General features: G+C 46.6%; 1 protein-coding gene across 3 annotated transcripts; it reads right to left on the bottom strand.

The window, feature by feature from the left end:
• On the bottom strand, window positions 1–27,724 carry LOC125449449 (protein phosphatase 1B-like). 3 transcript variants are annotated; one of them, XM_048525243.2, is made up of 7 exons: window positions 27,352–27,724; window positions 9,276–9,550; window positions 7,556–8,145; window positions 3,832–3,949; window positions 2,360–2,471; window positions 1,862–1,916; window positions 1–239 (listed from the first exon to the last, which is right to left on the bottom strand). In XM_048525243.2, the coding sequence occupies exons 2-7, from the start codon at window positions 9,532–9,534 to the stop codon at window positions 210–212; spliced, it is 1,164 nt and encodes a 387-aa protein (XP_048381200.1). In that variant the 5' UTR covers window positions 9,535–9,550; window positions 27,352–27,724; the 3' UTR covers window positions 1–209. The 3 variants fall into 3 exon arrangements, with proteins under 3 accessions (XP_048381200.1, XP_048381201.1, XP_048381199.1); XM_048525244.2 differs by lacking the exon at window positions 27,352–27,724 and adding an exon at window positions 11,078–11,101; XM_048525242.2 differs by lacking the exon at window positions 27,352–27,724 and adding an exon at window positions 10,614–10,902.
• Between the last annotated feature and the right edge of the window lie 200 nt (window positions 27,725–27,924).

The raw sequence follows: 27,924 nt of genomic DNA on the forward strand, positions 1-27,924 counted from the left end.
AGATGTTACAACAGCACTAGGGAACAGCAACAAACTACAATGTCCTGAAGCGGCTGCAGGCGACTGGCAAAAAAAAATCCAAATATATAAATATGTCACTCAAGATATCTCATCTGCAATGTGCAAGTGTCCATCAAACAAAGAATCCAGGGGTGAGTGTTTTCTGCACTTTGTTCCTCAGTCATACCCAACACATCTGGAACCTCGCATTACAACGTGGCATCGGGTTCCCTCAAATCCTAGAAAAACAAGAGCAAAAGAAATCAAATCAAAATGAATAATGAGATGATTAAACTACCATGATGCACAAACCTATTGGGCTCTTCCATCATTGAGGATGAGGATATTTGAGGAGCCTCCTCCTCTAGTGAGTTGTTTTAATTGTCCAACACCATTCACAACTGGATGTGGCAGGACTGCAGGGCTTAGATCTGATCCGTTGGTTGTGAGATCACTTAGCTCTGTCTATCATTTGCTGCTTTCACTGTTTGGCGTGTAAGTAACGCTGTTTGGTGGCTTCACCAGGTTGATACCTCATTATTAGGAATACCTGGTGCTGCTCCCAGCACGCCCTCCTGCACTCTCCATTGAATCAGGGCTGATCTCCTGGTTTAATGGTACTGGTTGAGTTGGGGATATGCTGGGCCTTGAGGTTACAAGATTGTGCTGGAGTACAGTTCTGTTGCTGATGGTTCACAGCCCCTCATGGATACCAAGTCTTGAATCCCAAGGTCTGTGTGAAGTCTGTCCCATTTAGCACAGTGAAAGTGCCACACAACATGATGGAGGGTATTCTTAATGAGAAGGTGGGACTTTGTCTCAACAAGAACTGTGCGATAGTTACTCTTAGTGATACTGTCATGCCCAGTCTCACAGCTCTGTCCTTTCAGACTCGACCAGCTCGATCAGTATTACTGCTCCTGAACCAGTCTTGCTAGTGGACATTGAAATCCCCACCCAGAGTACATTTTGTGCCCTTGTCATCGTCAGTGCTTCCTCCAAGTGTTGCTCAACATGGAGGTGTACTGATTCATCAGCTGATGGAGGATGGTATGTGCTAGTCAGCAGGACGTTTCCTTGCCCGTGTTTGATCTAGAGACTTGAGACTTCATGGGGTCCAGAGTCAATGGTGAGGACTCCTAAAGCAACTTCCTCCTGACTGTATGTCACTGTTCCATCCGCATCTGCTGGGTCTGTCCTGGTGGGACAGGACATATCCAGGAATGGTGATGGTGGTATCTGGGACATTGTAAGGTATGATTCTGAGAGTATGATTATGTCAGGGTGTTGCTTAACTAATCTGTGAAGCAGGTCTCCCAATATTGGAATTAGCACCTGGATTTTAGTATGAAGTCTTTTACAGGATAGACAGGGCTGTTCTTGCCATTGTCATTTCTGGTGCCCTGATTGATGCTAGATGGACTGTCCTGTTTCCATTTTTATTTTAGACATTTTAGTGATTGGTACAACTAGAGCGACTTGCTCAGCCATTTCAGAGGGCAGTTAAAAGTCAACCACATTACAGTGGCTCTGAAGTCACATAAAGGCCAGACCAAGTAAGGACAGAGGTTTTCCTTCCCTGAGACCATGAGTGAACCAGATTGCTGTTTGTCACAAAACAAAACGATGATCTCATGGTCATCACTAGAACTTAATACCAGATTTTCACTGACTTCAAATTCCATTGCCTGCCATTCAAATACAGGTTCATGGGTGTGGATTACTAGACCAGCAACAATACCATGATACCGTCGCCTACTTTCTGTTCCATTCAAGGACAGAGCAGAAGGTTGTTTATAACGGGGCAAAAAGTTATCTCCTACCCACATGCAAACTTCATCAGTTGTTTGTAAATATTCACCTCATCAGTGCTTGGAGGGACCAGCCGATTATAAACTGATTCAATGACATTCCGTCTGAAACAATACAAACATAAAAGAAACTTATTTCGACAAAATGTTTCTGAATCAGAATCGGTGTAGAAGACACACGTGATCATCAACTGTATCATAGTCACAAAGTCTAACTCCATAATCCCATAGCAACATAAAGTGACAAGGTCAGTGCCGAGGGAGCGCCGCACTGTCGGAGGGTCAGCGCTGAGGGAGCGCCGCGCTGTCGGAGGGTCAGCGCTGAGGGAGCGCCGCGCTGTCGGAGGGTCAGTGCTGAGGGAGCGCCGCACTGTCGGAGGGTCAGTGCCAAGCAAGTGGACAGTTTCAGAGGATTAGTACATGGCAACACCACACTGTCAGGCACTGTATACACTGAATGGGGTTATCACTGGGAAGGTAGCACTGTCTGGGCCAAGAGGCAGGAGGTGAGAGTGTGAACAGGCCCCGACTCTCTGAGGGCTCCATACTTGCTGATGAGGCCTCCTCCAGGTGGCAAGTTGGGAATGTTCTCCATGAGCAGAGTATGCATTATGTCCAGTAACCCCAGAGGAGCATCTGGGCCAGACGTGGCCACCAACTCTGCAAGAAAACAGGAAAAGATGCTGTGAACATCATAGAAACAAATATAAAATGTTTGTGTTGATTGAGAGCTGAAATGATGGAAGGGAACGAAGAAGCAACATGATCTGGGCCACCCTGGTCAGGGATCAGGTGTATTCATCTCATGAGGATGAGGCAGACTTAAACCGTATCTGAACAATCAACCAGCAGAGAAAGGGGCAGCTCCCAGCCCCAATACCGTTTTTCTTTTCACTAAAAGGACAAGAGTGTCATTGGCCAATCCCTAACTGTCCCTTGAGAAGTTAGAGTTGAGTTACTTTCTTGAACTGCTGAAGTGCATGTGCTGTTGGGACACCTAAAATACCATTACACAGGGAGTTCCAGAATTTTGAAGCAACGGCGACATATTTCCAAGCTAGGATGGTGAGCGGCTTGAAGGGAACTTGCATGGGGTTGTGTTCCCATATATCTGTCCTTCTCCATGGAAGTGGTCATGCATTTGCTATGGATGCTTGGTTATTTTCTGCAGTGCTTCTTGTACATAGTACATGGTGCTGCTAGTGAGGGAGTGAATGTGGATATGATGCTAATAAAAATGCTGAAGTATAACTCTAACCAGTCGAGAGTTTGCCAGTGATTCCCACTAATTCCAGTCTTACTTGGGTTTCTTGATGCCACACTCAGTCAAATGCAGCCTTGATGTCCAGGGCTGTCTCTCTCACCTCACCCTCTGGAATTCAGTTCTTTTGTCCGTGTTTGAACTGAGGCTGCAATGAGCTCAGGAGTTGAGTGGCCCTGGTGGAACCCAAACTGGTCGTAACTGAGCAGGTTATTGCTGAGCAGGAGCTGCTTGATAGCACTGTTACTGACACCTTCCATCACTTTACTGATTGTCCAGAGGAGACTGATGGGGCAGTAATTGGGCGGGCTCGATTTGTCCTGCTTTTTGTGTACAGGACATATGTAGCAAATTTTCCACATTGTCAGGGAGGTGCCCAGTGTTGTTCAATTACAGAATGCAATGAAACATTAAGATGACAAGGAAGGATCAGTTTTATTCTCCCGATTGGATTCTCTGATCATTTACAACAGGAACTCTCATGTGATCTGGAGTTTGAAAAAATGACCACATGGTAAGATATACCAGGTTAAAATCCACCCCCAACCCTGCCTCAAGGTCCAGGGGATTAAAGAAAGTACAGTCCATCACTGTGATAAATCCCACTCCCTGAATAATCAATCAGATCCACAGTCAGCATTGGGAGTACTGACACAGCCTCCAGTCAATTCCCTCATCAATAGCTGGAAATCCTTGAAAATTTAAAACAAAAGTGTCAGTCTTGAGAGGGCTTAGCCCAGCCTGCTCACAGCCCCTGACCTTTCACTCGTTTCTCCAGGAATCTGTCAAGCTCAGCTTCCCTTTGTTTCGCTTCCTCCGAGGGTCTTGGTGCATTCTCAAAGCACACCAGCTCGATGCTTATGTTGTCACGGCTCCCCTGTGGAAGACGACACAAACAGAAGCCCCAAATTCAACTTGTCCAAAGTTCATGATTTCACTACTAAATTAGCAAGTCAAATCCTCACAAGTATAAAACTAACAACAGTATGCATTTCAAAAACACTGCTTCACCTCAGGACATCGCAAAGATCTTCACTAACAAATGCACAGAATGTACAATCATCGAGCAAATACAGTTCACAGGAAGATCCCACAAAGAAACCTGTTAATTAAGGCAAAACAAAAACCCCAAAAGAACAGATGCTGGGAATCGAAAACAAAACATAAATTGCTGGAAAAAATCAACAGGTCTGACAATATCCATGGAGAGAAGGTGGAGTTAACATTTCTGGTCCAGTTACCCTTTCACAAAACTGAGTTTGTGTCACCTTGAGAAATAAATATTGGCCCAAGGCTACTGGGTTAAGCTCGAATTCTCCTTCTAATGGTGAGACTTTTTAACCCCCAACCCAAGAGGATAGACACAGCCTTAGTTTGATCTTCCATCAAAAGATAGTGCACCGCTCCCTTGGCGCTGACCCTCCGACAGCGCGGCGCTCCCTCAGCATTCCCTCCATATTAACTTGATTCCTGATGAATGCAATTAAAATCATTCAGCCACCTTAGTCAATAGAATGGGACATGGATTTTGTAAAGGTCACTCGTGACCCTTTTGGATTTGATGAAATTTGGATGTCGTTACAGCCATTCTTCCTGGCAGCACTCCTTAGTTTGGATACTTTCAAACATCATTAGAGCTTACAATATTTTCTGGTGAGTGGTTCAGTGAATTGGGCAAAATGAGGGAGCCTCAGACTGTCGGAGTGTCAGCGCTGAGGGAGCGCTGCACAGTCTGAGTGTCAGCGCTGAGGGAGTGCCACACAGTCTGAGTGTCAGCGCTGCACTGACAGACGGTCATTGCTGAGGGAGCGCTGCACTGTCGGAGGATCAGTGCTGATGGAGCACCGGACTGTCGGAGGATCAGCGCTGATGGAGCGCCACACTGTTGGAAGAGTGACAGAAACAAACTGAGGCTTCATCCAAAACACCTGCATATTTACATATTGGCCTTCAAAGCATACCTGCTTTAGGTGACAACTCTTGGTCACAGACGAATTCAGTATAATTGCTAAGCCTCAAGTGGCTCTCTGGTGGGATGATTACTGAATGGCCAAACAGGCCTGGAGGGGCTGAATGGTATCCTCCCCTTGTTTGTTTCGGGAAGCAAGTAAAGATAGAACAGAGAAATGTCTCTTACAATGGGGTCTCCCAGCTCCCAATGTCTCCGGTCGTCCAGCCAGAGGATCAACGTCAGGATTGTAAAAAGCCTCCTGTTTTCAGCTCCAGCCTCACTGCTATTGCTCTGACAATGCTGGCAGGTCCTAACCATAAACCTGCTACAGAATGCACAGTGAGGGGGTCTAGATTGAGGGAACGGGATTTGGCAAAGGGGTTGACTTGGGCACCCCACGAATCTGTCTATTTGTTCACGGGATGTGGGTGTCACTGGCTGGGTCAGTGTCATCTCTAATTGCCCCTTGAGAAGGTGGTGGTGGGGGTGAGCTGCCTTCCTGATCCGCTGCAGTCCGTGTGCACAATGCCATTAGGAAGGGAATTCTAGGATTCTGACCTAGAAACACAGAAGGAACACCAATATATTTCCAAGTCAGGATGGTGAGTGGCGTGGAGGTGAACTTCCAGGGGGTGGTACTGCCATGTATCCCTTGTTTTTCTACATGTGAGATGTTGTGGGTCTGGAAGGTGCTGTCTGAGGATCATTAGTGAATTTCTGCAGTGCATCTTGTATGTGGGACCCTCTCTGCTGCTACTGAGCATCGGTGGTGGAGGGAGTGGATGCTTGTGGATGTGGTGTCAATAAAGCAGCCTGCTTTATACTGAATGGTATTGTGCTTTTTGAATGTTGTTGGAGCTGCACCCATCCAGACGGATGGGAGTATTCCAACACACTCCTGACTTTTACCTTATAGATGGTGGACAGGCTTTGGGGAGTGAGGAGGTGAGTGACCTGCTGTTGTAGTCACTGTATTTGTGGCTAGTCCAGTTCCACTTTTGGTCAATGGTAACCCCAGAATGTTGATGGTGGGAGATTCAGTGATGTAACACCACTGAATGTCAAGGGGCAGTGGTTAGATAGTCTCTTACTGGAGATGGTCATTGCCTGGCATTTGTGTGGTGCAAATGTTACTTGCCTGTTGTATCCAGGGTTTGCTGCATTTGGACACAGGCTTCAGTATTGGAAGAGTCGCAAATGGTGCTGAACATTGTGCAATCATCGGTGAACCTTCCCACTTCTGACCTTCTGATGGAGGGAAGGTCAATGACGAAGCAGATGAAGATGGTTGAGCCAAGGACACTACCCGGAGGAACTCCTGCAGAGATTTCCTGGAGCTGAGATGACTGACCTCCAACAACCACACCCATCTTCCTATGTGATCAGAGATAAAGGGAACTGCAGATTCTGGAGAATCCAAGATAACAAAGTGTGGAGCTGGATGAACACAGCAGGCCAAGCTGCATCTTAGGAGCACAAAAGCTGACGTTTCGGGCCTAGATCCTTCATCAGAGATGACCCCTCTGATGAAGGGTCTAGGCCCGAAACGTCAGCTTTCCTGCTCCCGAGATGCTGCTAGGCCTGCTGTGTTCATCCAGCTCCACACTTTGTTACCATCTTCCTATGTGTCAGGTATGACTCCAGCCACCAGAGAGTTTGCCCCCTGATACCCACTGATTCCAGTTTTGCCACATTCAGTCAAATGCAACCTTGATGTCAAAAGCTGTCACTGACTGGAATTCAGCTCTTTTGTCTGTGTTTGAACTGAGGCTGTAATGAGCTCGGGAGCTGAGTGGCCCTGGCAGAACCTAAACTGGGCGTCACTGAGCAGGTTATTGCTGAGCAGGTGCTGCTACGGAAATACACAGGCGAACGTCACCTATTAGCCACAGCTTTGACAATCTCTATAGTCCTTGAACTTGATTCAAAGTTCATTTCCACTGAACCCTTCATTACTTGAGTTTTGCACAATTCATTCTCACATCTGCCTCTATAAGAGTACGTTTACACCGTAAATAGGGAGCAACTTAGCCCTCATCCTAACATGCTCCAATATTCCACTCCCCAACTCATACCCAGTTACTGTGTGTGTGTGTGCACACGTTTGGGTGGGAGCTGTACCCCAGTGAGGCACAGGTTCATTTTGAAGTCTGTTTTGATTTCGGAGTATCAATGTTGTTACCAGATCCCCAAAATGCCCGCAGGATGTCCCACTCTATAATCTTTGACCGAGGGCTGACCTTCAGTACAAAAAGAGGCCAGCAGGGTCTTTGACACTGGAGCGTGACCCCATCCATACAGAGGCTGTGGATTCAGGAGCCTGGCTCTGCTCATGGTCAGGGCAGGGTCAGACAGTATTGAGATGGAGATGAGCTGGAGGGTGATGTGGGCTCTGCATGAACTGAAGTTTTCAATCAACAAGGCCCATCTGCAGGGAGCTATGCGCTAGCAATACAGAATAGAGTCATGGCCCCTTCATCCCTACATTGGATAGGCCTCTGATTGTGATGGGGACTGCTCTCTCAGTCTTACCTTGTACAGGCAAGTATCTGCCACCAGGTTGCAGATCTGCTCCAGGTCGTCAGTCAGCTCAAGTCTAGATCGGACAAAGGCACACAGTTCCTCATTGCTCATTACATCCCAAATCCCATCGCAAGCCAAGATGACAAACTCATCATCCTGGGATCGCTCGATGACCATGACCTCTGGTTCTGGAGAGACCAGCTGCTCCGTGGGACCTTTCCCATGCACACACTTGTAGTCGTAATCCCCAAGGGCCCGGGACACAGCAAGTGAGCCGTTGACCCGCTGAATCATAACACTGCCGCCTGCGTTTTGGATCCTCTCTTTCTCACGTGGGTTACATGGCTTGTGGTCTTCAGTGGAGAAGTGCACAGACTGATCCCGCTGCAACACACCACGGGAATCTCCGCAGTTTATAAAGTAGATGTGCGTGGGCGAGACCAGGAGAGCCACTGCTGTCGAGCCACTGCGGTCCATGTCATTGTTCCCCAGCTCTGAGTCGTTTCGCATATGTTCATCAATGTTCAGGAACCCAGACCTAATGGCACGTTTCACACTTTGGACAGCTGCTTGTGAATCACTGCCTCCATCAATCATCCCTGCAAAATCCACAGAAACATTCAGACGCAGTTCAGCAGAATTGCATCATATTTGTTTGTTCCTCCCCCTCTAACCAACCTTCTCCAGGAATATACTTAGGTGCCCTAAATCAAACACCAAACACAACTTGCCGCAGCAAAGTGTAAACTCGGCTTGAGCTGGTCACACTCTCAGCTCCAGAAAGGCTTCCTCAAGATTTTCTCTGAACAGCCTTGGATTGACAGGTAACAGTCAGAGGGTGTGAGGGTTTCTCAACATGAGTACAATATCCAGGCCAAAAGCCCCACAACAATGTGGGTCGGGGGAGGGGAGTGGCCAGGTAGGTCAGTGAGGGTCAAAATGAATGAGTAGGAAAGCACCAACAAGATGCAGTGTTCAATGGGGAACGGTAAAGGTGAGGTAAGGGTCCGGCCAGGATGGGAAGTGCAGTTTTTCTAAGCCCAGACCTGGCTGGGGGGAGGCTACTGTAATTATCGTGGATCTATTCATTATCAAAGTCTAAGGTCAAAGTTTGGCTTAGGATTTAACACAGGAAGCTGGGTTCAAATGGCTCACCTGGATCTCACACGCACAAAACAAGATCACAAAGTCAAAACAGTTCAAAGTGTCATTCTGCCAAATGTAGCAGTGCTGGTCTACCATGAAGCAATCCATTCAATCCAATACCCTGGATCAGTCCAGTGTTTACATCCCACAAGCCAATTCTACTGCCCTGCTCTAGGCTGTAACTTTATTTTGATTAAACACTCATCCAATTTCCTTCTGAAGTAAGTGACCTTCTCAACTTCCATCACGCACAAAGATGCTGTGGTCCACATCATTACAACTTGCTATATAAACAATGTCTTCCTCACCTGTCCCTGTATTTCTCACCTGAAGCTAGAAATTTGTGTCCCCCCAGTCCTTGAGCCACCATCCAATAGAAACAACTCACCACCGTCTATCAAAACTGTCATATACAAGGTCAATCAAATCTTCATCAGTCTCCTTCACCCCAGGAAAATCCTGAAGTCTTCAATCCCTGAGCTGCTCGTACTACCAAGGGTTTTTTTTTGGCAGGGGCTGCTGGCTAAGATATGTCCTTAACCAGGAAGGACGGAAGGTTTGATGTGGCCTGCAAGAAGCTCACCCTTGAACTCCTGGTTGTTGGTTATGTGCTGAAGGAGGTTCTTGGCGCAATATTTGGCGACCCCTGACCCTGCATGCCCATCGTAGATGGCAAAAAAGGACCAGTTTTTCAGCTGGTCCTGTAACTCTGGCACTGCTGAGTGAGCATCCTCCATCTCCACACGCCAGCCCTGCATGCTGCACAGCCCATATCGAATCCCATTCCCTTCACCGTGATCATTCTGTTTCTCCGTCTTGGGACGGTCCAGAAAAGCTCCCATCCTGGATTGGATTTACCTGGAAAATTTCAAAATATAAAATCACTGATAGCAGGCACAGGGCAAGAGACAGACTGATTCATCCCAAATACACAGCAATAGACAAGAGCATTCGCTTTCACTCTTAGATATGCAAGAAGAGAATCCATCACACCCCGACCCAAAACCGCCCACTACCAGGACCCTCTGTGGGTTACAACCAATTTAAACATCGAATGTGGGGACCCCATAGGTCACATTAAATTGGCTCTTTTTGGGGGATCAGCACTGAGAGTGCACCACACTGTCAGAGGGTCAGTGCTGAGGGAGCGCCGCACTGTCGGAGGGTCAGCGCTGAGGGATCAGGCACTGTCGGAGGGTCAGCGCTGGGGGAGCGGGCACTGTCAGAAGGTCAGCGCTGGGAGAGCGGGCACTGTCAGAGGGTCAGTGCTGAGGGATCAGGCACTGTTGGAGGGTCAGCGCTAGGGGAGTGGGCACTGTCGGAGGGTCAGCGCTGGGGGATCAGGCACTGTCGGAGGGTCAGCGCTGGGGGAGCGGGCACTGTCAGAGGGTCAGCGCTGGGAGAGCGGGCACTGTCAGAGGGTCAGTGCTGAGGGATCAGGCACTGTTGGAGGGTCAGCGCTAGGGGAGTGGGCACTGTCGGAGGGTCAGCGCTGGGGGATCAGGCACTGTCGGAGGGTCAGCGCTGGGGGAGAGGGCACTGTCGGAGGGTCAGCGCCGGGGGAGAGGGCACTGTCGGAGGGTCAGCGCCGAGGGATCAGGCACTGTCGGAGGGTCAGTGCTGAGGGAGTGGGCACTGTCAGAAGGTCAGCGCTGGGGGAGCGGGCACTGCTGAGAAAGGAAGGAATGCAGGGAGAAGGGGAAATGGGGAAGAGGGCAGGGCTGGAGTGGGGAGCTGAGGAGAGGGCAGGCGGCAGGCTGAGAGAGAACACGGGGCCGGGGGTAAGAGCGGAAATAGTTTGGGCGCAAGGGGCCAGGCTAAACCACTTCTGAAAAAGTTTCGCGGGGTTTTTGGAAGGGCTAAACAATAAATAGGAAGTTCACCCAGAGCCCAGCCTTGCCGACCCCTCTGATCTACTTACCTCCTGGAGGTGAGGAGCTAAAGCCGAGCTGCGCTATTTCAGCCGTGAACTATCTGCGGCCCCACACATCCCCTGAGCTGGCGCCTGTGAAATGTGGCCCTTACCCCCCTCAGTGACCCTGCCCCAGGAGTGTGGGGGGAGGGGGGGGGGGGCACTCGGAGTCTCTCCCGGCTTGGCTTCAGGACAAGGGGCAACTGGCGGCAAGTGGAAGCAGCGCCAGGGGCTCAGTCCCGGGGAGGGGCATCGCGGAGACCCACTGAGTTACCCCTACGCCAGGAATACCCTGACACCCCCCCTTCCCCGCCGGATTTCTCCCCCCAATACCCCTTCTAAATCTCTCAATGATTCCCACCCCAGTCCCCGATCCCCCCCGGACCCCCTGATCCCACCGGATCGTCCTGAGGGCCCCTACTCCCCCCTCCCCCCGGAATAAAAACCCCCGAAAGAGAAAAACAGAGAAATACCCGGATCGGGGCTGGAATGACATCATCGGCAACCAATAGGCAGCCGCGACGTCACCACCCTTCAACATGAAACACACACATTCGCAACATTGGATCCGGAAAGCGCGCCAGGACGGAGAGGGATCTCTACTGGGATCGAGTGGGTTCGCACTGGAATAGAGAGGGATCCCAGCCGGGATCAAGAAGGGATGCCCCGAAGGCTGGAAGCGGGTCTCTGTTGTAATGGTACGGGTTTACACAGAGTTCAGTTCCTGCTCAGGATTCCTGATGGGACCATGTGGGAGCCGGCTGTTGTTTGAGAGACATGCTTGTGATATCGTTATGCACATGACCTGACAGTCTAAACATCTCATTCCCGTCTTCCTTCAGATACCTGACAGGCTACTCGAAGTGTAACATTTAGTTGGAAACTAATTGCTTAATATTATCCCGGATAGTCGAGAACTGCAACATTTGTACATAATGACTTGTGGTAATAAACGTCTGCCAGGTGTTCCAAACCTTGACATCCATACCCAATTTCTTATGGCTGGGACGTAACCCACTATTGCCAGATGGTAAAACAGCCCAACAGCAGGCAAGGGCAGGGCTTGTAATCAGGATGGGTTTTCCAGTGAGATCAAACAGGATCACAGGGGAGCGGATGTTTGTGGGTGGTAGAAGGTGGATAGGAATGTGGAATCTGAAACACAAATAGATCATCCATAATCTTATTAAATTGGTGGAACAGGCTGAATGGTCTGATTTTATTCCTGTTTTATGCATTTGTATATAAACTCAATCCCAGTGGGATCTGTGTTCATATGAGGATCAGTATTTGAACAAGATTCTCAAAGAGATTGATTGAAATCTGGCGTTATATCGATCAGGAATTTGGTCTGATGGTCAAGAGATTAGAGTGGGATCTGGGAATCCTTTGAGACTGGAACGTGGGTGGGATTCCTAACGAGTTGAAGCAACATGATATTACACTGGGATTCTTGCCTGGGCACAAAACCCTATGGGATTGAGGGAGGTGCTGAATCAATAAGGGTTAGGATTCAGACAGGATTCCCAGTTATAACACTTGTGGATCAAAACCTCAGCAGCATTTTCAATGGGCTCACACAGAAGATGAGGAAGCTACAGGATTGAGACCCAGGATTCCCAATAGGGTCATGAGAGTTTAAAGTTATTACATACTTCCCAAATTGATCACATGGGTCTGGGGTCATGTGGGATCATGGACTACATATACATTGGGGTCTTAAAGTATCCAAGCAGGATTTCCAATAAGATGATGTGAGATCGAGGATTGTACTTGTTCAAGGATCACACAGAAACTAGGATATATGCAGACTTCAAAATAAGATTACCTGGTATCTAGGCTCACAGAACTTGGGATTGCTTGGTCTACGGACAAGATTCTGAATAGAATCACACAGAACACAGAATTATGCAAATCTGGGCACAATTTTACACAGGATTGCTCAGGATCTTGGGTCACACGGGATTTGGGATTGTTTAGGATGTAGAAAAGATTCCAAGTGGGATTTCTCAGCATGTGAGATAGAACATAGAACAGTACAGGCCCTTCAGCCCACGATGTTGTACTGACCTATTATCCTACTCAGATCAATCTAACCTGCACACCCTATATTTTACTATCCTCTATGTGCCTATCCAAGAGTCACTTAAAAGTCTCTAAAGTATCTGACTCCACTACCACTGCTGGCAGCACATTCCACACGCCAACCACTCTCTGTGTGAAGAAATGACTCTGACATCTCCCCTGTATTTTCCTCCAATCACCTTAAAATTATGCCCCCTCGTAATAGTCATTTCCCCTTGGAAAAAAGTCTGTGACTATCCACTCTATCTATGCCTCTCTCACCATCTTGTAAATCTCTATCAAGTCACCTCTCATCTTTCTTCACTAAGAAAAACCCTGGCTTCCACAACCTTTCCTCATAAGACCTGCCCCCCAGTCCAGGCAGCACGCTGGTAAATCTCCCCTGCAACCCCTTTAAAGCTTTCATATCTTTCCTGTAATGAGGTGACCAGAACTGAACACAATATTCCAAGTGTGGTCTAACCAGAGTTTTATACAGCTGCAGCATAACCTCACACCTCTTAAACTCAATCCCCTTGCCAATGAAAGCCAACAAGCCATACACCTTCTTTACAACCCTATCAACTTGGGTAGCAACTTTGAGGGATCTATGGTCGTGGACCCCAAGATCCCTCTTCTTTCACACTGCCAAGAATCCTGCCATTGACCCTGTATTCTGCATTCAAATTCGACCTTCCAAAATGAATCACTTCACATTTTTCTGAGTTGAATTCCACCTGCCACTTCTTTGCCCAGCTCTGCATCCTGTCAATGCCCCATTGCAACCTACAACAGCCCTCTGCGCTGTCCAGAACTCCACCAACCTTTGTGTCATCGGTAAACTTACTAACCCCACCTTTCCACTTCCTCATCCAAGTCATTTATAAAGATCACAAAGAGGAGAGATCCCAGAACAGATCCCTGGAGAACACCACTGGTCATCGAGCTCCAGGGTGAATACTTTCCATCTACTATCACCCTGTGTCCTCTATTGGACAGCCATTTCTGTACCAAACAGCCAAATTTCCCTGAATCCCATGCCTCCTTACTTTCTGAATGAGCCTACCAGGTGGAACCTTATTGAATGCCTTGCTAAAATCCATATCCACCTCATCCACTGCTCTGCCTTCATCAACGTGTTTTGTCACGTCTTCAAAGAATTCAGTAAGGCTTGTGAGGCATGACCTACCCCTCACAAAGCCATGCTGACTATTTCTAATCAAACTGTCCTTTTCCAAATAATCAGAAATACTATCTCTCAAATCCTCTTCAATAATTTGTGGACCACAGAAGTAAAACTGACTGGTCTGTAATTTCCAGGGTTATTCCTATTCCATTTCTCGAACAAGGGAATGACATTTCCCACCCTTCAATCATTTGGTATGATTCCCGTGGACAGTGAGGACACGAAGATCATTGCCAAAGGGGCAGCAATCTCTTCCCTCGCTTCCCGTAGCAACCTTGGGTATATCCCGTCTGGCTCAGAGAACTTATCTATCTTCATGTTTTTCAAAATGTCTAGCACATCCTCCTTCCTGACATCCACCTGTTCGAGCATATCAGCCTGTTTCATGCCATCCTCACAAATGTCAAGGTCCCTCTCAATGGTGAATACTGAAGCAAAGTATTCATTTACGACCTCTCCTACCTCCTCCAACTCCGTGCACAAGTTCCCTCCGCTATCCCTGATTGGCCCTGCCCTCACTCTGGCCATCCTCTTGTTCCTCGCATAAGTATAGAAAGCCTTGGGGTTTCTCATGGAGATCTAGATCACTTAGGATCAGGGCTGGATTCCAAGTTAAATCCCTTAAGATCTGTGATATCAAAGCAGAATTCTAAATGGGATCCACTAGGATACAGGATTGATTGAAATTTGAACAGGATTCTAAAATGGATCATTTGGGATCTGAAATCTTTGAGGATCTGGCAAACAAACTGGACTGTGCTGCCTTACCCATTCACCCTCACCTGCTACTCTCACCAACCTAAAATATTTCAAACCACAATTCTCCCATCCCCATTACCCCAACAACCAAGTATCCCTCACCTTATGCCTAATTCCAGCCAGAACCTCAAAACCTTACACATTCTCCCCAACCACCCCTCATTTCTCCCCTGCATCCAACTGTAACTCACATCCATTACTCTAACACCTCCAATCTTCACACCCCCAAATTATGGTCCTGTTCCCACACTGACTCACTGACAGATGGGGGCCATTTTTATCTCTCAAGCTGATTTAAAAGGCAGGGCTGGGAGCTGGGTGCATGGAATAATCTTACTGTCTCCTTCCTGTTCTTCTGTCTGAGAGGCAGTGAATTAATGGTCATAGTGAAACCAAATAAAAACAGAAAATGGTGAAAACTCTGTATTAGTCTGACAATGAGAAGGGAAACAGAGTTAATGTTTGAGGTCTGTGACCTTTCATCAGAACTGGTGTTGCCTTATTCAGCTTGGAATGGTGACTCCCAATTCTTCTCTAACCTATGTCATTGAAACAGCTATCTACTGAGATGCAGTCTTATCCCATTCATCATTCTATAAACCTTGATCTCATCTAAAGTGAATCATCCTGCATCTTGATTTATCTTTGATAACGAGATGTTTTAAACAGAGAATCATCGCCGTACTCCCTACACCTTTTCCAGATACTGTGTATATCCTATATCGTGTCATGCGCAGAAACCAAAACCAGACTTAATATTTCAACTGAAATTAAGCCCTTGTCAATCAGTTAACAACTGATGCAGGCATACCTCCAGTGATAGAAAACTTTGGGAACCATTTGGATCAAGGCTTTCCAAACTGGGGGATTGGGAGTTTGCATAAGTCGCAAGTTCTGAGGCAGAAGTGACTTCTGAAACTCTGACTGAGTTAGAACAGCAGTACCGTTTTGTCTGAGAGCTCCCTCCACTACTCCTTCAGCTCCCACACCATGTACCTCTGAAGAAGTCTACTGAACTCAAAACATTAACTTTGTTTCTCTCCGCACAGATGCTAACCAGACCTGCTGAGTTTCACCAGCACTTCGGTGTTTGTCCTCACTCCCTCGAATCTCACTGAGGGTTCAGGACAATTATCAAGTTGGAAATGAGATCTCAGTGGGAAAACATTTGGTAAGTGCTGATATATATCCAGACTCAGGTGCTGCAGAGTTGAGGGAGTGAAAGAAGATTTGGGTGTCAGCAGAGAGTGGAGAACCCAACATTATGATGGGTCTGGGCCTCTCTATAGAATATTTGAACAGTACAAGGGCCTTGTGATGGTTTTGATGTACAGTCCCTGGGCCTTACAAATCAGGTGGACTGTGGGGTGGTTTCTCAAGCACAGGACACTTATACAGAGGGGAGAGGTCTTCAGACCTGACAGGATTAGGGGTCAGTTTGGGAAAGACAACTGGATTAATAACTGAGCAGTACCACACAGAGGGTGGTGAGAGTTCTGAACAGGCTGCCAGAGGTAGTGGTGGAAGTGAACAATTTGATCATTTTAATAAACATTTAGAGAGATAGTTACGGAGGGTTATAAGCCAAACAGAGGCAAATGGGACAAGTTTAAATTGTGAAAACTGGGCAGCATGGACAAGTTGGGCTGAAGGGTCTGTTTTCATGCTTTTGGCCCTCTATGACCTCAGGGGATCGGGTGAAGCGAGAACCAGGCTTTGTGATCAAGTAGGAGCAAATTACTGCAGATGCTGGAATCTGTGCTGAAGCCAAAAAAATAATATGCTGGAGATCACATCAGGTCAGATAGCATCCATGGACAGAAAGCAAGCTAACATTTTGAGTCTACGTAAAACTGAAATGTTAACTTGCTTTCTCTCCATGGATGCTGCCTGACCTGTTGTGATCACCAGCGTTTTTTGTTACCATTTCATGATCAAGTAGCTGTCTGACTTGTAAACACACACACACGCACGCACACACAAATTAAATTTGCAATAAGGGAGGAGAGAAAAAGCAAGGACCGACAACTTCCAAACTTCAAAAAGAACCCTGTATATTTAATCAATAATGGCAACATCCAGGAACGTCTGTGTTGTTATGAAATATCCCAAGGAGCAGGAACATATTTAGCTAATAAAGGGTAGTTCTCTCCTGCATCCTTTGCTTTTACCACCCGGGGTCACTGATTCAGTGTGTCAAGCCACTTGGTCACCATCCATAGGCTCCCGGTAACCAGCATGCCCCAAAACTGCTGCCTTCTTCTGAGGAGCCCTTGAACTGTCACAGTATCAGTTTGGGCAGGTACAGCTTTAAGCTTTCACCTCTAACTAAGAAAGTCATGGGTTTGGGCCCCATTCCAAAACGTGAACACATAATCCAGCGTTTATTCAAAGAAGCACTTTGAAAAGTGCTAAATAATCACAAGCTTTTTCTTTGTCCAAACCTTATTACTGGTTGCTATTGGAAGTGATGCCTCCTCATCACAGCCCCCCACCCATCGCAATCAGACCCCTCTCTGTTGACAGTCCCACAAGATGCACTCAGTAGCTCCGAGTTCCTGTAGCATCCAGCTGGCTCTCAGACAGCTCTATGTTCCCTCTGTAAAGACAGTGAATAAATCAGCTCATTGCCAATTTGCTGACTCTGTGCTGTGAATACAATGTTTCACTGCATCACACTTAATGATGTGCCACAGGCAGACAGAAATCTCTAGAAGCTAGCTCTTCACGTCACCATCCACCCCACTCTTCATTTCAGTGTTTCCCTACGACACTCATCTTTTATTCCTGCATCATCTCTCTCCCTCATTTTCTTTTCTGCTTAAATCTGCTCCTAAGTCTTCCATTTCTTTATCCACCATTTCTTCCAGTCACATCCCTCACCTCTCTCCCTGCTGCTGCAGCATTGAAAACGTTGTTCAGGAACGTCACTCATCTCACTGCCGCCCAACCCCCATTTCTCCCTTTCTGTTTTATGTGGTGGTTGTGAGCTGTAGGGTGATCACACACTTTAACCTGAAACAAATCATTTTGGCAGAGTTTATAAGAAGCAGCAGCTTTGCATTGTTTTAGCTCAGTCTGATTCTGGATTATTATAATCAGCAAGGTGACAGATCTTCAATTTTTAAACAGATTGCAAAAAAATCAAACTCTGATCGTAAGATCATGATAATTAGGAATAGGAGGTGGCCATTCAGTCCATCAGTTTGATAAGAGGCTGCTCTGATTGTGGCTTCAACTCTGCTTTCCTGGCTGTACCCCATCACCCTCAACTCCCTTGTCAATCAAAAATCTAACTCGGCTTTGAATATATTGAGTAACCGTGACTCCAGATTTCTCTGGGGAGAGAATTCCATAGATTCACCATCTCAGAGAAGAGGCACCTCCTCATCTTCACCTAAAGTGGGAGACTCTCTCATTTTTAAAACTCACTGTAGATTCCCCCAACAACCCCCTCAGAATCTTCTGTGTTTCAGTACAATCACCCCTCATGCTTCCAAACTCCAATGAGGATGGACCAATCTACTCATCCTTTGTCTGCCAGGCATCCCATTCATTCCAGGAATCAGCCAAGTGGACTTTATCTCATGTTTCTAATGAAAGTACATGGTCCTTAAGTAAGGTAACCAACACTGTAGTACTCTAGGTTGGTTACATTAGCACTCCGTGCAGTTGCAGCAAGATTTCCCCACCTTTATACTCCATTCCCCCTGCCTTCCCCATTATTTGCTGTTACTTGTGTGCAGACTGTGTGAGATTCACATGCAAAAACACCCCACTGCATTCTCTCATTCCTCTTCATTTAAATACGATGCTGCTTTTCTATTTTTCCTGAAAAGGTGGACAAGTTTACATCTAACTACATTGTAACCCATCTGATAATTTTTTTTGCCCACTTACTTAACCCAGCAATATCTCTTTGCTGATTCTTTGTATCCTTCTCATAACTTACTCACCTATCCAACTGTGTATCAGAACCAATTTAGCTATAATATAGTCAGCCCTTTCATCCAAGTCACTAATATAGATTGTAAATAGTTGAGGCCTACACACTGTTTCCTGCTTTGCCAACTGAAAAAGACCCATTTATATTGACTGTCTGTATCCTGTTAGTCAGCCAATCCTCAATCTGTGCTGATATACCATAAGACCACAAGACATAGGAGCAGAAATTAGGCCATTTGGCCCATCAAGTCTGCTCTGCCATTCAATCATGGCTGGTAAGTTCCTCAATCCCATTCTCCCGCATTCTCCCCCTAACCATTGATAATCAAAAACCTACCTATTTCTGTCTTAAATGTACTCAATGACCTGGCCTCCACAGCCTTCTGTGGCAGTGAATTCCACAGATTCACCACACTCTGACTAAAGAAGTTTCTCTTTATCGCTGTTCTAAAAGGTCTTCCCTTTACTCTAAGGCCGTGCCCTCGTGTCTTAATCTCTCCTGCCAATGGAAGCATTTCCCCAACATCCACTCTGTCCAGGCCATTCAGTATTCTGAAAGTTTCAATTAGATCCCCCCTCATCCTTCCAAACTCCGATGAGCCTCCAACACCACAAGCCTTTACCTTGTGTAAAACCTTTTCTGAGGCACCTTATCAAATGCCTTTTGAAAGTCTAAATCCAACACATCTACAGGTTTCCTTTTGTCCATCCTGCACGGTACACACTCAAAAACTCTAATAAATTTGGCAAACTCAGTTTCCCCTTTGCAAAACTACGTTGACTCTGCCTAACTTCATTATGATTTCCTAAATGTCCTGCCATTCCCTCGATAATAATAATAAAAACCAGAAGTAATGCCAACCACCCCAGCAAACCAAGGCATATAAATTACAAACGGGACACAGCACTGATGTTTCACCGGAGGCGCACTGATGAGGCACAGGGTAACATAATGCCTGGAATCAAATACATTGGCTTGGTGAGCATATCTACAACCTCATCCACAATCCGAGCTACAAATCTTCCACAAAACTTTAAATAACCTCTAGCATTTTCTCAATGACAGATGTTAGACTAACTCACTCATCGGTTGAAACATTCTGTCTCCTTCCTTTCTTAAATAGAACTGTTATATTAGCCCCTCATGGGCTGTACTTGTTAATTGCTACCATTTAGTTGTTTTTGTTAGCGAATTTTGGAGCGTGTTTACAATAAAAGAGCTGGGTTACTGTGGGCAGGGCTTGTTAATTAAAAGATAAAAATGTTGGGTTCTTCAAATGGGTGCTTTGGTTGTGAGTTATTGTAAAACAAAAGCTGGATTTTTACAGCCAGTAGAAATGTTCTTATCCCTAGACCAGGAGTTCCAGATTTGACGACAGGACTGTGGTGCATCGTAACATCTCTGAACAGGTTGATTAGAAAATCAAGAGTTAGGTTCTAATTGGTTCATTTGGTGGTGATGGTTTATTCAAAGAGAGAGAGTTAGGTTCTTCATATACTTTCCACCAATATCCTTGATATCTTTGAGATGGGTAGACACTGCAGGGGATGGATTGCACGATCTCTCTCTCAAATACCAGTTTAATTTGATGGCCCCATACTTCTGTTTTCTCCTCTCTTGTATTTTAATTTTTCAATTTTATTGGTTCATGTTGTGTTGCCCCAATTTGGTGACCTTTTAATGAAGTGTTTGGATTTATTTAAAACAGAGGAGGAGTCAGTTCTTTCCCAGTAAGGAGCTGGCTTCTGAATAGGGCATAGGTCAGAAAGAAAATATGGAAACCAATGTTTATTTTAGACTATAGATTTACAATAAAACCCTTATAAACCTCAGAGTCATTTGCTGCCTCGTTTCAAATATGAATATTGGCGTGTAGAGCATAAGTCAACTCTGTCTTCAAATTCTTGCAGTGCCTCTATTTGAACTTATCACACAATTTCTGGCCCACACAGTTGCTGTGGACCTTTCCTGTCATTGAACTTCCTGCCTCTTCTGCTTGCTGCTTTTCAAACCCTGGCTCTGGAGATAAGCGGCAAGAGGCAAGTCTCAAGCTGAGAGTTGGCAGTGACAGGGTGGGTCAGGATACAGCAGAAGCTGTTCACATTTTCAGTAATTGGACCCTCTTGGTGCCTCAAATGCATGTAAATATAGCCTTCTTTGAGTGAGAGGTACCTTTGGTTTGATGGAAAGAGTCAAACTTCAATGTTTGCTTGCTTAATTGACATATCACAGTCACAAATGCAGTTCGGTCTGTACAATATATGTGCATATGTATCTTTTATGAAAAAATATATTTTGAAATAAAAAAAATGTTGGCAATGGGAGTCACATTGTCAAGTGTCAGGCCCAATGTGAAACTCCCAGTGATCAATACGATTCAATGAACAATGTTAAACAGGAACAACATTAAATGGGGACTTCCTGTATCCTACCTGCACCAGGTTTCCAGTTTACATCTTTTTATGATGGTTTATAGACACCTGCCATTATCAGGCAGTTTCTGTTTGCTTGGCTCCCTCACTAGCTTGCAATTGTAAAGTTGTAAGTCAGGTTCTGACAGCTAATCTAAGTAATAGCTGGGACAATGTACCCAAGAGGTCCCACCTGTAACAAATTGTCAAGTTAGCAGTTGGATCTCATCATGCTCAACTGTCATCACAGTCTGTGAGCTCCCGCACTCTGAATGCTGCAATGAAGGGCCACAGTATAAATCGTGATAAACAGGTTCCAGTCACTGGTGTGGGTGACAGGTGTCTCACTGTTAAATCCTTTTGCACTCATCCCTTTTCCCAAATGTCTGTCTGGGAATTCAGGGCAACAGTCTGAACTGGCCTCAGGTTAAGCATTATTATTGACTATACGTTGTCAATATGGACTGAGTGCTGGCCTTGATTTTCTCACTGGCAAGCAACAACAGCGATTCAAATGTGATTTGAGATGAGCTCAGAGCACTAGCACTCCCTGATGGTTCAAATACTAATTGGCTACTCAGCATGATCCACAGCCAGAGAGAAGCCCAATCTCATGGACCTTCCCTGGCTCAGCAGACTTGACTGCTTAGCTCCAGCTCATCAACATCCACTCATCTCTTGTTGAACCTCACAAGGTCAGGTTTGGATAGCAGTGAGGTACTCCTGAGAGGGTTACAATGCCAGGCAAGTGAAAAGGTTGAAACAAAAAGTCATGGTAATTGCAGGAATTCTCTGTCATGCTCTGCATGGCAAACCAGCTGTCCACTCAACTGAGCTAACTGACTGGGAAAATCAGACATAAAAATTGCAGCAGAAGACATCTTACCCTGATAGATAACATTAATAATCCCAAACAGAGTATTTTTTCCCTTTAGTCTTACCTTTTGGAGAGGGTTCCTCAAACATCACCTTCCAAACTCACAAACGCTTCCATCTAGAGGGACAAGGGCAGCAGACACACTTTCTCTGAAGGGTCTAGGCCCAAAATGTCAGCTTTTGTGCTCCTAAGATGCTGCTTGGCCTGCCGTGTTCATCCAGCCCCACACTTTGTTATCTCGGAACACCACCCCCTGCAAATTCCTCTTCAAGCCACTCACCATCCTGACTTGGAAATATATCGCTGTTCCTTCACTGTCATTGGGTCAGAATCCTGGAGTTTTATGTAATGATAGTTGGAGCAGTTTTATCACATGCTTGAGGTGGTGTGTCACCATTACCTTCCCAGCAATTTACAATCAACACCAAATTCAAAGCACACAAGCATCACTCTCACAAGGAAGATCAAAATAAAAGATGAAGGATATGGAATGTATCAAAGGTAAGATTAGATTAGATTCCCTACAGTGTGGAAACAGGCCCTTCGGCCCAACAAGTCCACACTGTCCCTTGAAGCATCCCACCCAGACCCATCCCCCTATAACCCACACACCCGTGAACACTACGGACAATTTAGCATGGACGATCCACCTAGTCAGCACATCTTTGGACTGTGGGAGGAAACCAGAACACCCGGAGGAAACCCACGCAGACACGGGGAGAATGTGCACACTCCACACAGACAGTTACCTGAGGCTGGAATTGAACCCGGGTCCCTGGTGCTGTGAGGCTGCAGTGCTAACCTCTGAGCCACCATGCCACCCGTAAGGTAAAGGAGTGGGGAGTAAATTGGAATTTTTATTATTATTTACTCATCCATGGGATTTGGGCATCACTGGCTTGGTTAGCATTTATTGCCCATCCCTTATTGTCCAAAGGCGCAGTTAAGCGTCAACCACATTTTTCAGAGTCTGGTGTTATGTGTAGGCCAGACCAGGTAAGGATAACAGTTTCCTTCCCTAAAGGACAGTGAACCAGATGGGTTTTTCCTGACAATCAGCAATGGATTCATGGTCATCATTAGACTATTAATTCTAGATGTTTATTAAATTCAAATTCCACCACTTGCCCTGGAAAGGTTTGAACCTGGGTCACCAGAAATTCCCCGAGTCTCCAGATTGACAGTTCAGTGATAATACCAGCAGCCCATCGCCCTCAAGAATAACACATTATAGGGTGTAGGGTATATCGGATCAACGTAGTATAGGGTGTGGGATATATCGGATCAACGTAGTATAGGGTGTGGGATATATCGGATCAACGTAGTATAGGGTGTGGGGTATATCGGATCAACGTAGTATAGGGTGTGGGGTATATCGGATTGATGCAGTATAGGGCATAGGGTATATCGGATTGACACAGTATAGGGCATGGGGTATATAGATTGACACAGTATAGGGTGTGGGGTATATCGGATTGACACAGTATAGGGTGTGGGGTATATCGGATTGACACAGTATAGGGTGTGGGGTATATCGGATTGACACAGTATAGGGTGTGGGGTATATCAGAAGGACACAATATAAGGTGTGGGGTATATCGGATTGACACAGTATAGGGTGTGGGTATATTGGAAGGATACAGTATAGGGTGTGGGGTAAATGGATTGACACAGTATAGGGCATGGGGTATATTGGAAGGATACAGTAAATCATGTGTATCAGAGCTTTGTAGAAAGGGACTGATGCTGTGTGAAGCTTGGTGCCACTGTGGGGACCTGTCAGGGAGCACATTCGGAAGAAAGAATGACAGATCCCGGGCCTGATTATCAAGGTGTTAAAAGTAAACATTGATTTGTGCAGCTCTCCTGTTTCCAAATGTGCAGCCAAATAATTTGAACAAACTGAACAAAACAATACAATCCAAATAAAGTTAAATTTGTCAGCCAAGATGGAGATCCAAGTTGATTCCTACTGAATTTATTTTAAACTGTGCTCCCCACCCCAACAGTCTCCCTGAATATGCTGACTCACAGTGGATGACGGTTTCTGAGGACCAGGATCCTCATTGTGCCATGTCCAACTGAATGGCTTTCTCTACCTTGTAAGGACACACAAAAAGCTGGGAGCTGTGGCTGAGTCTGCTTTTATAGTTGAAGTAGAAGGTGAATGTGTTTGGGTTTGCACAATAATGTCCCCTTGGAACATCAACATTGCAGGCCTGAATGCATTCCAGTGACTCAAGATACTTAAAGTCAGCTATCATACCCAGTGCCTGTACAGAGGGAGCGCCGCACTGCCGGAGGGTCAGCGCCGAGGGAGTGAAGGCTCTTCACTGGCAAATATTCCAGACTTTACAGCTATGTTATAAGTATAAAAATAGAGCAATGTTTAGCTTAATTGAAATTGGTGCAAGAAAAATCAGGTGAATTCTACAACAGAAATGTGCATTTATGTAGCATCTTTAACTTAATAAAACATCCATTACCCTCTTTTCAGTAGCATTATCAGACAAGTCAGCCACATAAGAAGATATTAAGGTAGGAACAGAAAACCTAACCGTAGAGGTAGATTTTCAAAAGTCTCTGAACAGAGAGAGGGAGAGAGTGAGAAAGTCTTTGGGAGGAAGCTAAAGAACTTATGGACCAGGAAACTGAAACCTGATGGTCAAACGAAGGTCAGGACATATGAACATAATCAGAGGAGCACAGAGATTTTGGGAGGTTGTAAAGCTGAGGTGTTTACAGAAATGAGGAGCTCCAAGAACGTAAACACCAGACCCAGAATATCTGCAGCTTCCAAAGTTACACCTAAGAACTTACTTCAGTTGAATGAACTCCGGGTCAAACACGTGAAATCGCCTAATGACAGCATTGTGGGTCTACCGCAGGCAACTGATCACAACCTTGTCAGGGGCACTTGGGAATGGTCAATAAATGCTGTCCAAGGGAGCAACACCCACACCCTACATTAATTAAAACAACACTGAACTGGAGTAATAACACAGTGTGGAGCTGGAGGAACACAGCAGGCCAGACAGCATCAGAGGAGCAGGAAAGTTGACGTTTTGGTTCGGGAACCCTCTTCAGAAGAAATTTCTGATACTGCCCGGCCTGTTGTGTTCCTCCAGCTCCACATTTTGTTATCTCTGACTCCAGCATCTGCAGGTCTTGTAATTTCACTGAACTGCAGCAGTCTCTTAGTTAGGATTGTAAAAATTCACAGCAAGTTAAAGTTTTTAAAAAGCAGAATTTCCAGCTTTAAAGGACACAGTTGCAGTTCAGAAGAAAATAATACATTGTATCTTACATCAAGTATAATATCCTCACCCATATAAAACAATACGTTCTTTGACATTGTGTCAGGAACAATATATTACAAATACATTTGCACACTGTCACAATGCAGTACAAAGTCAAAGAGAAAAGTAATAAATTATTCTATTTCACACTTCTCACCAGTGGAAAAAAAACTGATAATATAAGTAAACAATTAGACTCTGAATGACCTCAGACTCACACACTGACAATTTCTGATGTGAAAGGAGGAAGTTAGTGAAATTTCACCACAGGGAGCGCTGGAGGAAAGGGGCCTGGAGAGGTTGAGGTTACTTTCGTTAGATTCAGTCTGCCTGTTTTAAGGCCTGGGCTTCAACATAAAAGAGCTGTCTAAAGTGATGAGTTAGTAAAGTTTAGTGACAGGGCAATTCTAAATGCTGGACATTTCCAGTTACTGTCTTAATGGCTGCCTTGCTTTCTCTCCTTTTAAAAGCAGATTTCTGTTCTCATCAAAAATTTTCATGAGTTGACGTTACTTCTAATCGGCTAAGTCTAGCTCTTATGCATTCACCAAACCTTCCACTCATCTGTCACTAGCCAGGCCTTCAGTTGATGGTAACTCCAAGATCTGAAATTGACAAACTTTTAATTTCTCTGCCTTTCTTTACAACCTCATCCCACCCCCATCCCTAAAGTGTGCCTCTTTGATGCTTCCTTGGTCAATCTGCTTAATACCAACAAGATTGGAGAATCATAAGACCATTAGATATTGGAGTAGAATTAGGCCATTCAGTTCATCTAACCTGCTCTGCCATTCTATCATGGCTGATGTGTTTCTCAATCCCATTCTCCTGCCTTATAGCCCTAAGTTTTGATCCACTCACTAATCAACAACCCAACCAAGTCTGTCTTAAATGCAGTTGATGACTTGACCTTCATGTCCCTCTGTGGCAACGAGTTCCAAAGATTAGCCGCCCTCTGGCTAAAGAAATTTGACTTCATCTCAGTTCTAAAGGGTCATCCTTTAACTTTGAGTCTGTGCCTTCGCATCCTCTCCATGTCCAATCTATCCAGGCCTCTCAGTATTTCTGTAAGTTTCAATGAGATTCTGAACACCATCAAGTACAAACCCAGAGAAATCGACCGCTTCTCATGTGAGAAGCTGGTCATCTTCAGGATCGCTTTCTCAACACTACCCATCTGTCCATCCATCCATCTTGCAACAATGCCCTCAGTTCCTTTGTCCAGATCATAACGTACTGAGTGAGCGCCGCACTGTCCGAGGGCCAGTCCTGAGGGAGCGCCGCACTGTCCGAGGGTCAGTCCTGAGGGAGCGCCGCACTGTCCGAGGGCCAGTCCTGAGGGAGCGCCGCACTGTCCGAGGGCCAGTCCTGAGGGAGCGCCGCACTGTCCGAGGGCCAGTCCTGAGGGAGCGCCGCACTGTCCGAGGGCCAGTCCTGAGGGAGCGCCGCACTGTCCGAGGGCCAGTCCTGAGGGAGCGCCGCACTGTCCGAGGGCCAGTCCTGAGGGAGCGCCGCACTGTTCTGGGTCAGTCCTGAGGGAGCGCCGCACTGTCCGAGGGCCAGTCCTGAGGGAGCGCCGCACTGTCCGAGGGCCAGTCCTGAGGGAGCGCCGCACTGTTCTGGGTCAGTCCTGAGGAAGCACTGCACTATCAGAGGGTCAGTCCTGAGGGAGCACTGCACTGTCAGAGGGTCAGTCCTGAGGGAGCGCCGCACTGTCCGAGGGTCAGTCCTGAGGGAACACTGCACTATCAGAGGGTCAATTCTGAGGCAGGGCCAAGATGTCAGAGTCTGTCGTGTGGGAGTGCTGCACTGTCAGAGGTTCAAGCAGTCCTGTAATATTTAGTATTTTTTGCATCTTTTGGATCTATATGATGCAAATATAAAAAGTTTGCACTTTTGTTTCAGCTTCTTCCTCCAGGTCAGGGTGTCTCTGCAGTATTTGGTGAACTGTAGTCATTGTCGTAATTTAGGAGAGTAAAACCGAGACTCTTACACTGTCTATGGAACTGACTCCACCCCCCCGATAAACACCGATGCTTCTGCAAACACTAAAGACGACGCAACAATATTCTCCTGAAATTCGGCCCTGACTGCACACAGGTTGTGGGACCTTTCCCCAGTGCCCATGTCACGTTGCTCCCTTACGAGCTACCCCGCTGTGCTATCTACCCGAGTATCAGTCAGTCTGTGTTTTGATGGTACTACCTCCGCCCTCCCTCAAAGGTCGAGATCCTCCGCTTCAGGCAGACACAGCTCTTTGCTTAGGGCTCCTCCCAGTGACCAGAGCCTCGCTGCTTTACACATTCAGAGCCCAGGCAGCTGCATCAGGAGAGAAGCCGAGGACAAGGCGGCGGCAGAATGGAAGCTCAGAACCAGTCTTCACTCGTTTCCTCGTCCGGAGAAAGTGGAGATGCAGCGGTCGCGTCCTCTCCGGGCGCCTCTCTGGGTGAGTCAGGGCTGTAGGGATATTCTCTCTTGAAATCACCGCATTGCACTGCCCCTTCCCAGGCCGGGCCTGGGGCCCTGAGCGGCACCATCAGGGACAAGGGCAGGGCTGCAAGGGACAGATTGGTGCTGGGGGGCGGTGGGCGATGGTGCTGGGGAACGGTGCTGGGGCAGGGGGCGGGGGGGGGGGGGAAACGGTGCTGGGGCAGGGGGCGGGGGGGGGGGAAACGGTGCTGGGGCAGGGGCGGGGGGGGGGAAACGGTGCTGGGCAGGGGGCGGGGGGGGGGGGGGAAACGGTGCTGGGGCAGGGGGCGGGGGGGGGGAAACGGTGCT

The sequence above is a fragment of the Stegostoma tigrinum genome, chromosome 42 (assembly GCF_030684315.1).
Source record: "Stegostoma tigrinum isolate sSteTig4 chromosome 42, sSteTig4.hap1, whole genome shotgun sequence".
Taxonomy (NCBI): Eukaryota; Metazoa; Chordata; class Chondrichthyes; order Orectolobiformes; family Stegostomatidae; genus Stegostoma; species Stegostoma tigrinum.

Bases quoted from the DNA above. Each gene is read 5' to 3' on its own strand.
- LOC125449449 (XM_048525243.2), bottom strand. From the start codon at position 9,534: ATGGGAGCTTTTCTGGACCGTCCCAAGACGGAGAAACAGAATGATCAC. The intron at 8,146-9,275 runs GTGAGCTTCTTG...TGGATTTTGCAG, and splicing joins CAACAACCAGGAGTTCAAGG to GGATGATTGATGGAGGCAGT. The intron at 2,472-3,831 runs GTCAGGGGCTGT...GTTTTCTTGCAG, and splicing joins CCTGGAGAAACGAGTGAAAG to AGTTGGTGGCCACGTCTGGC.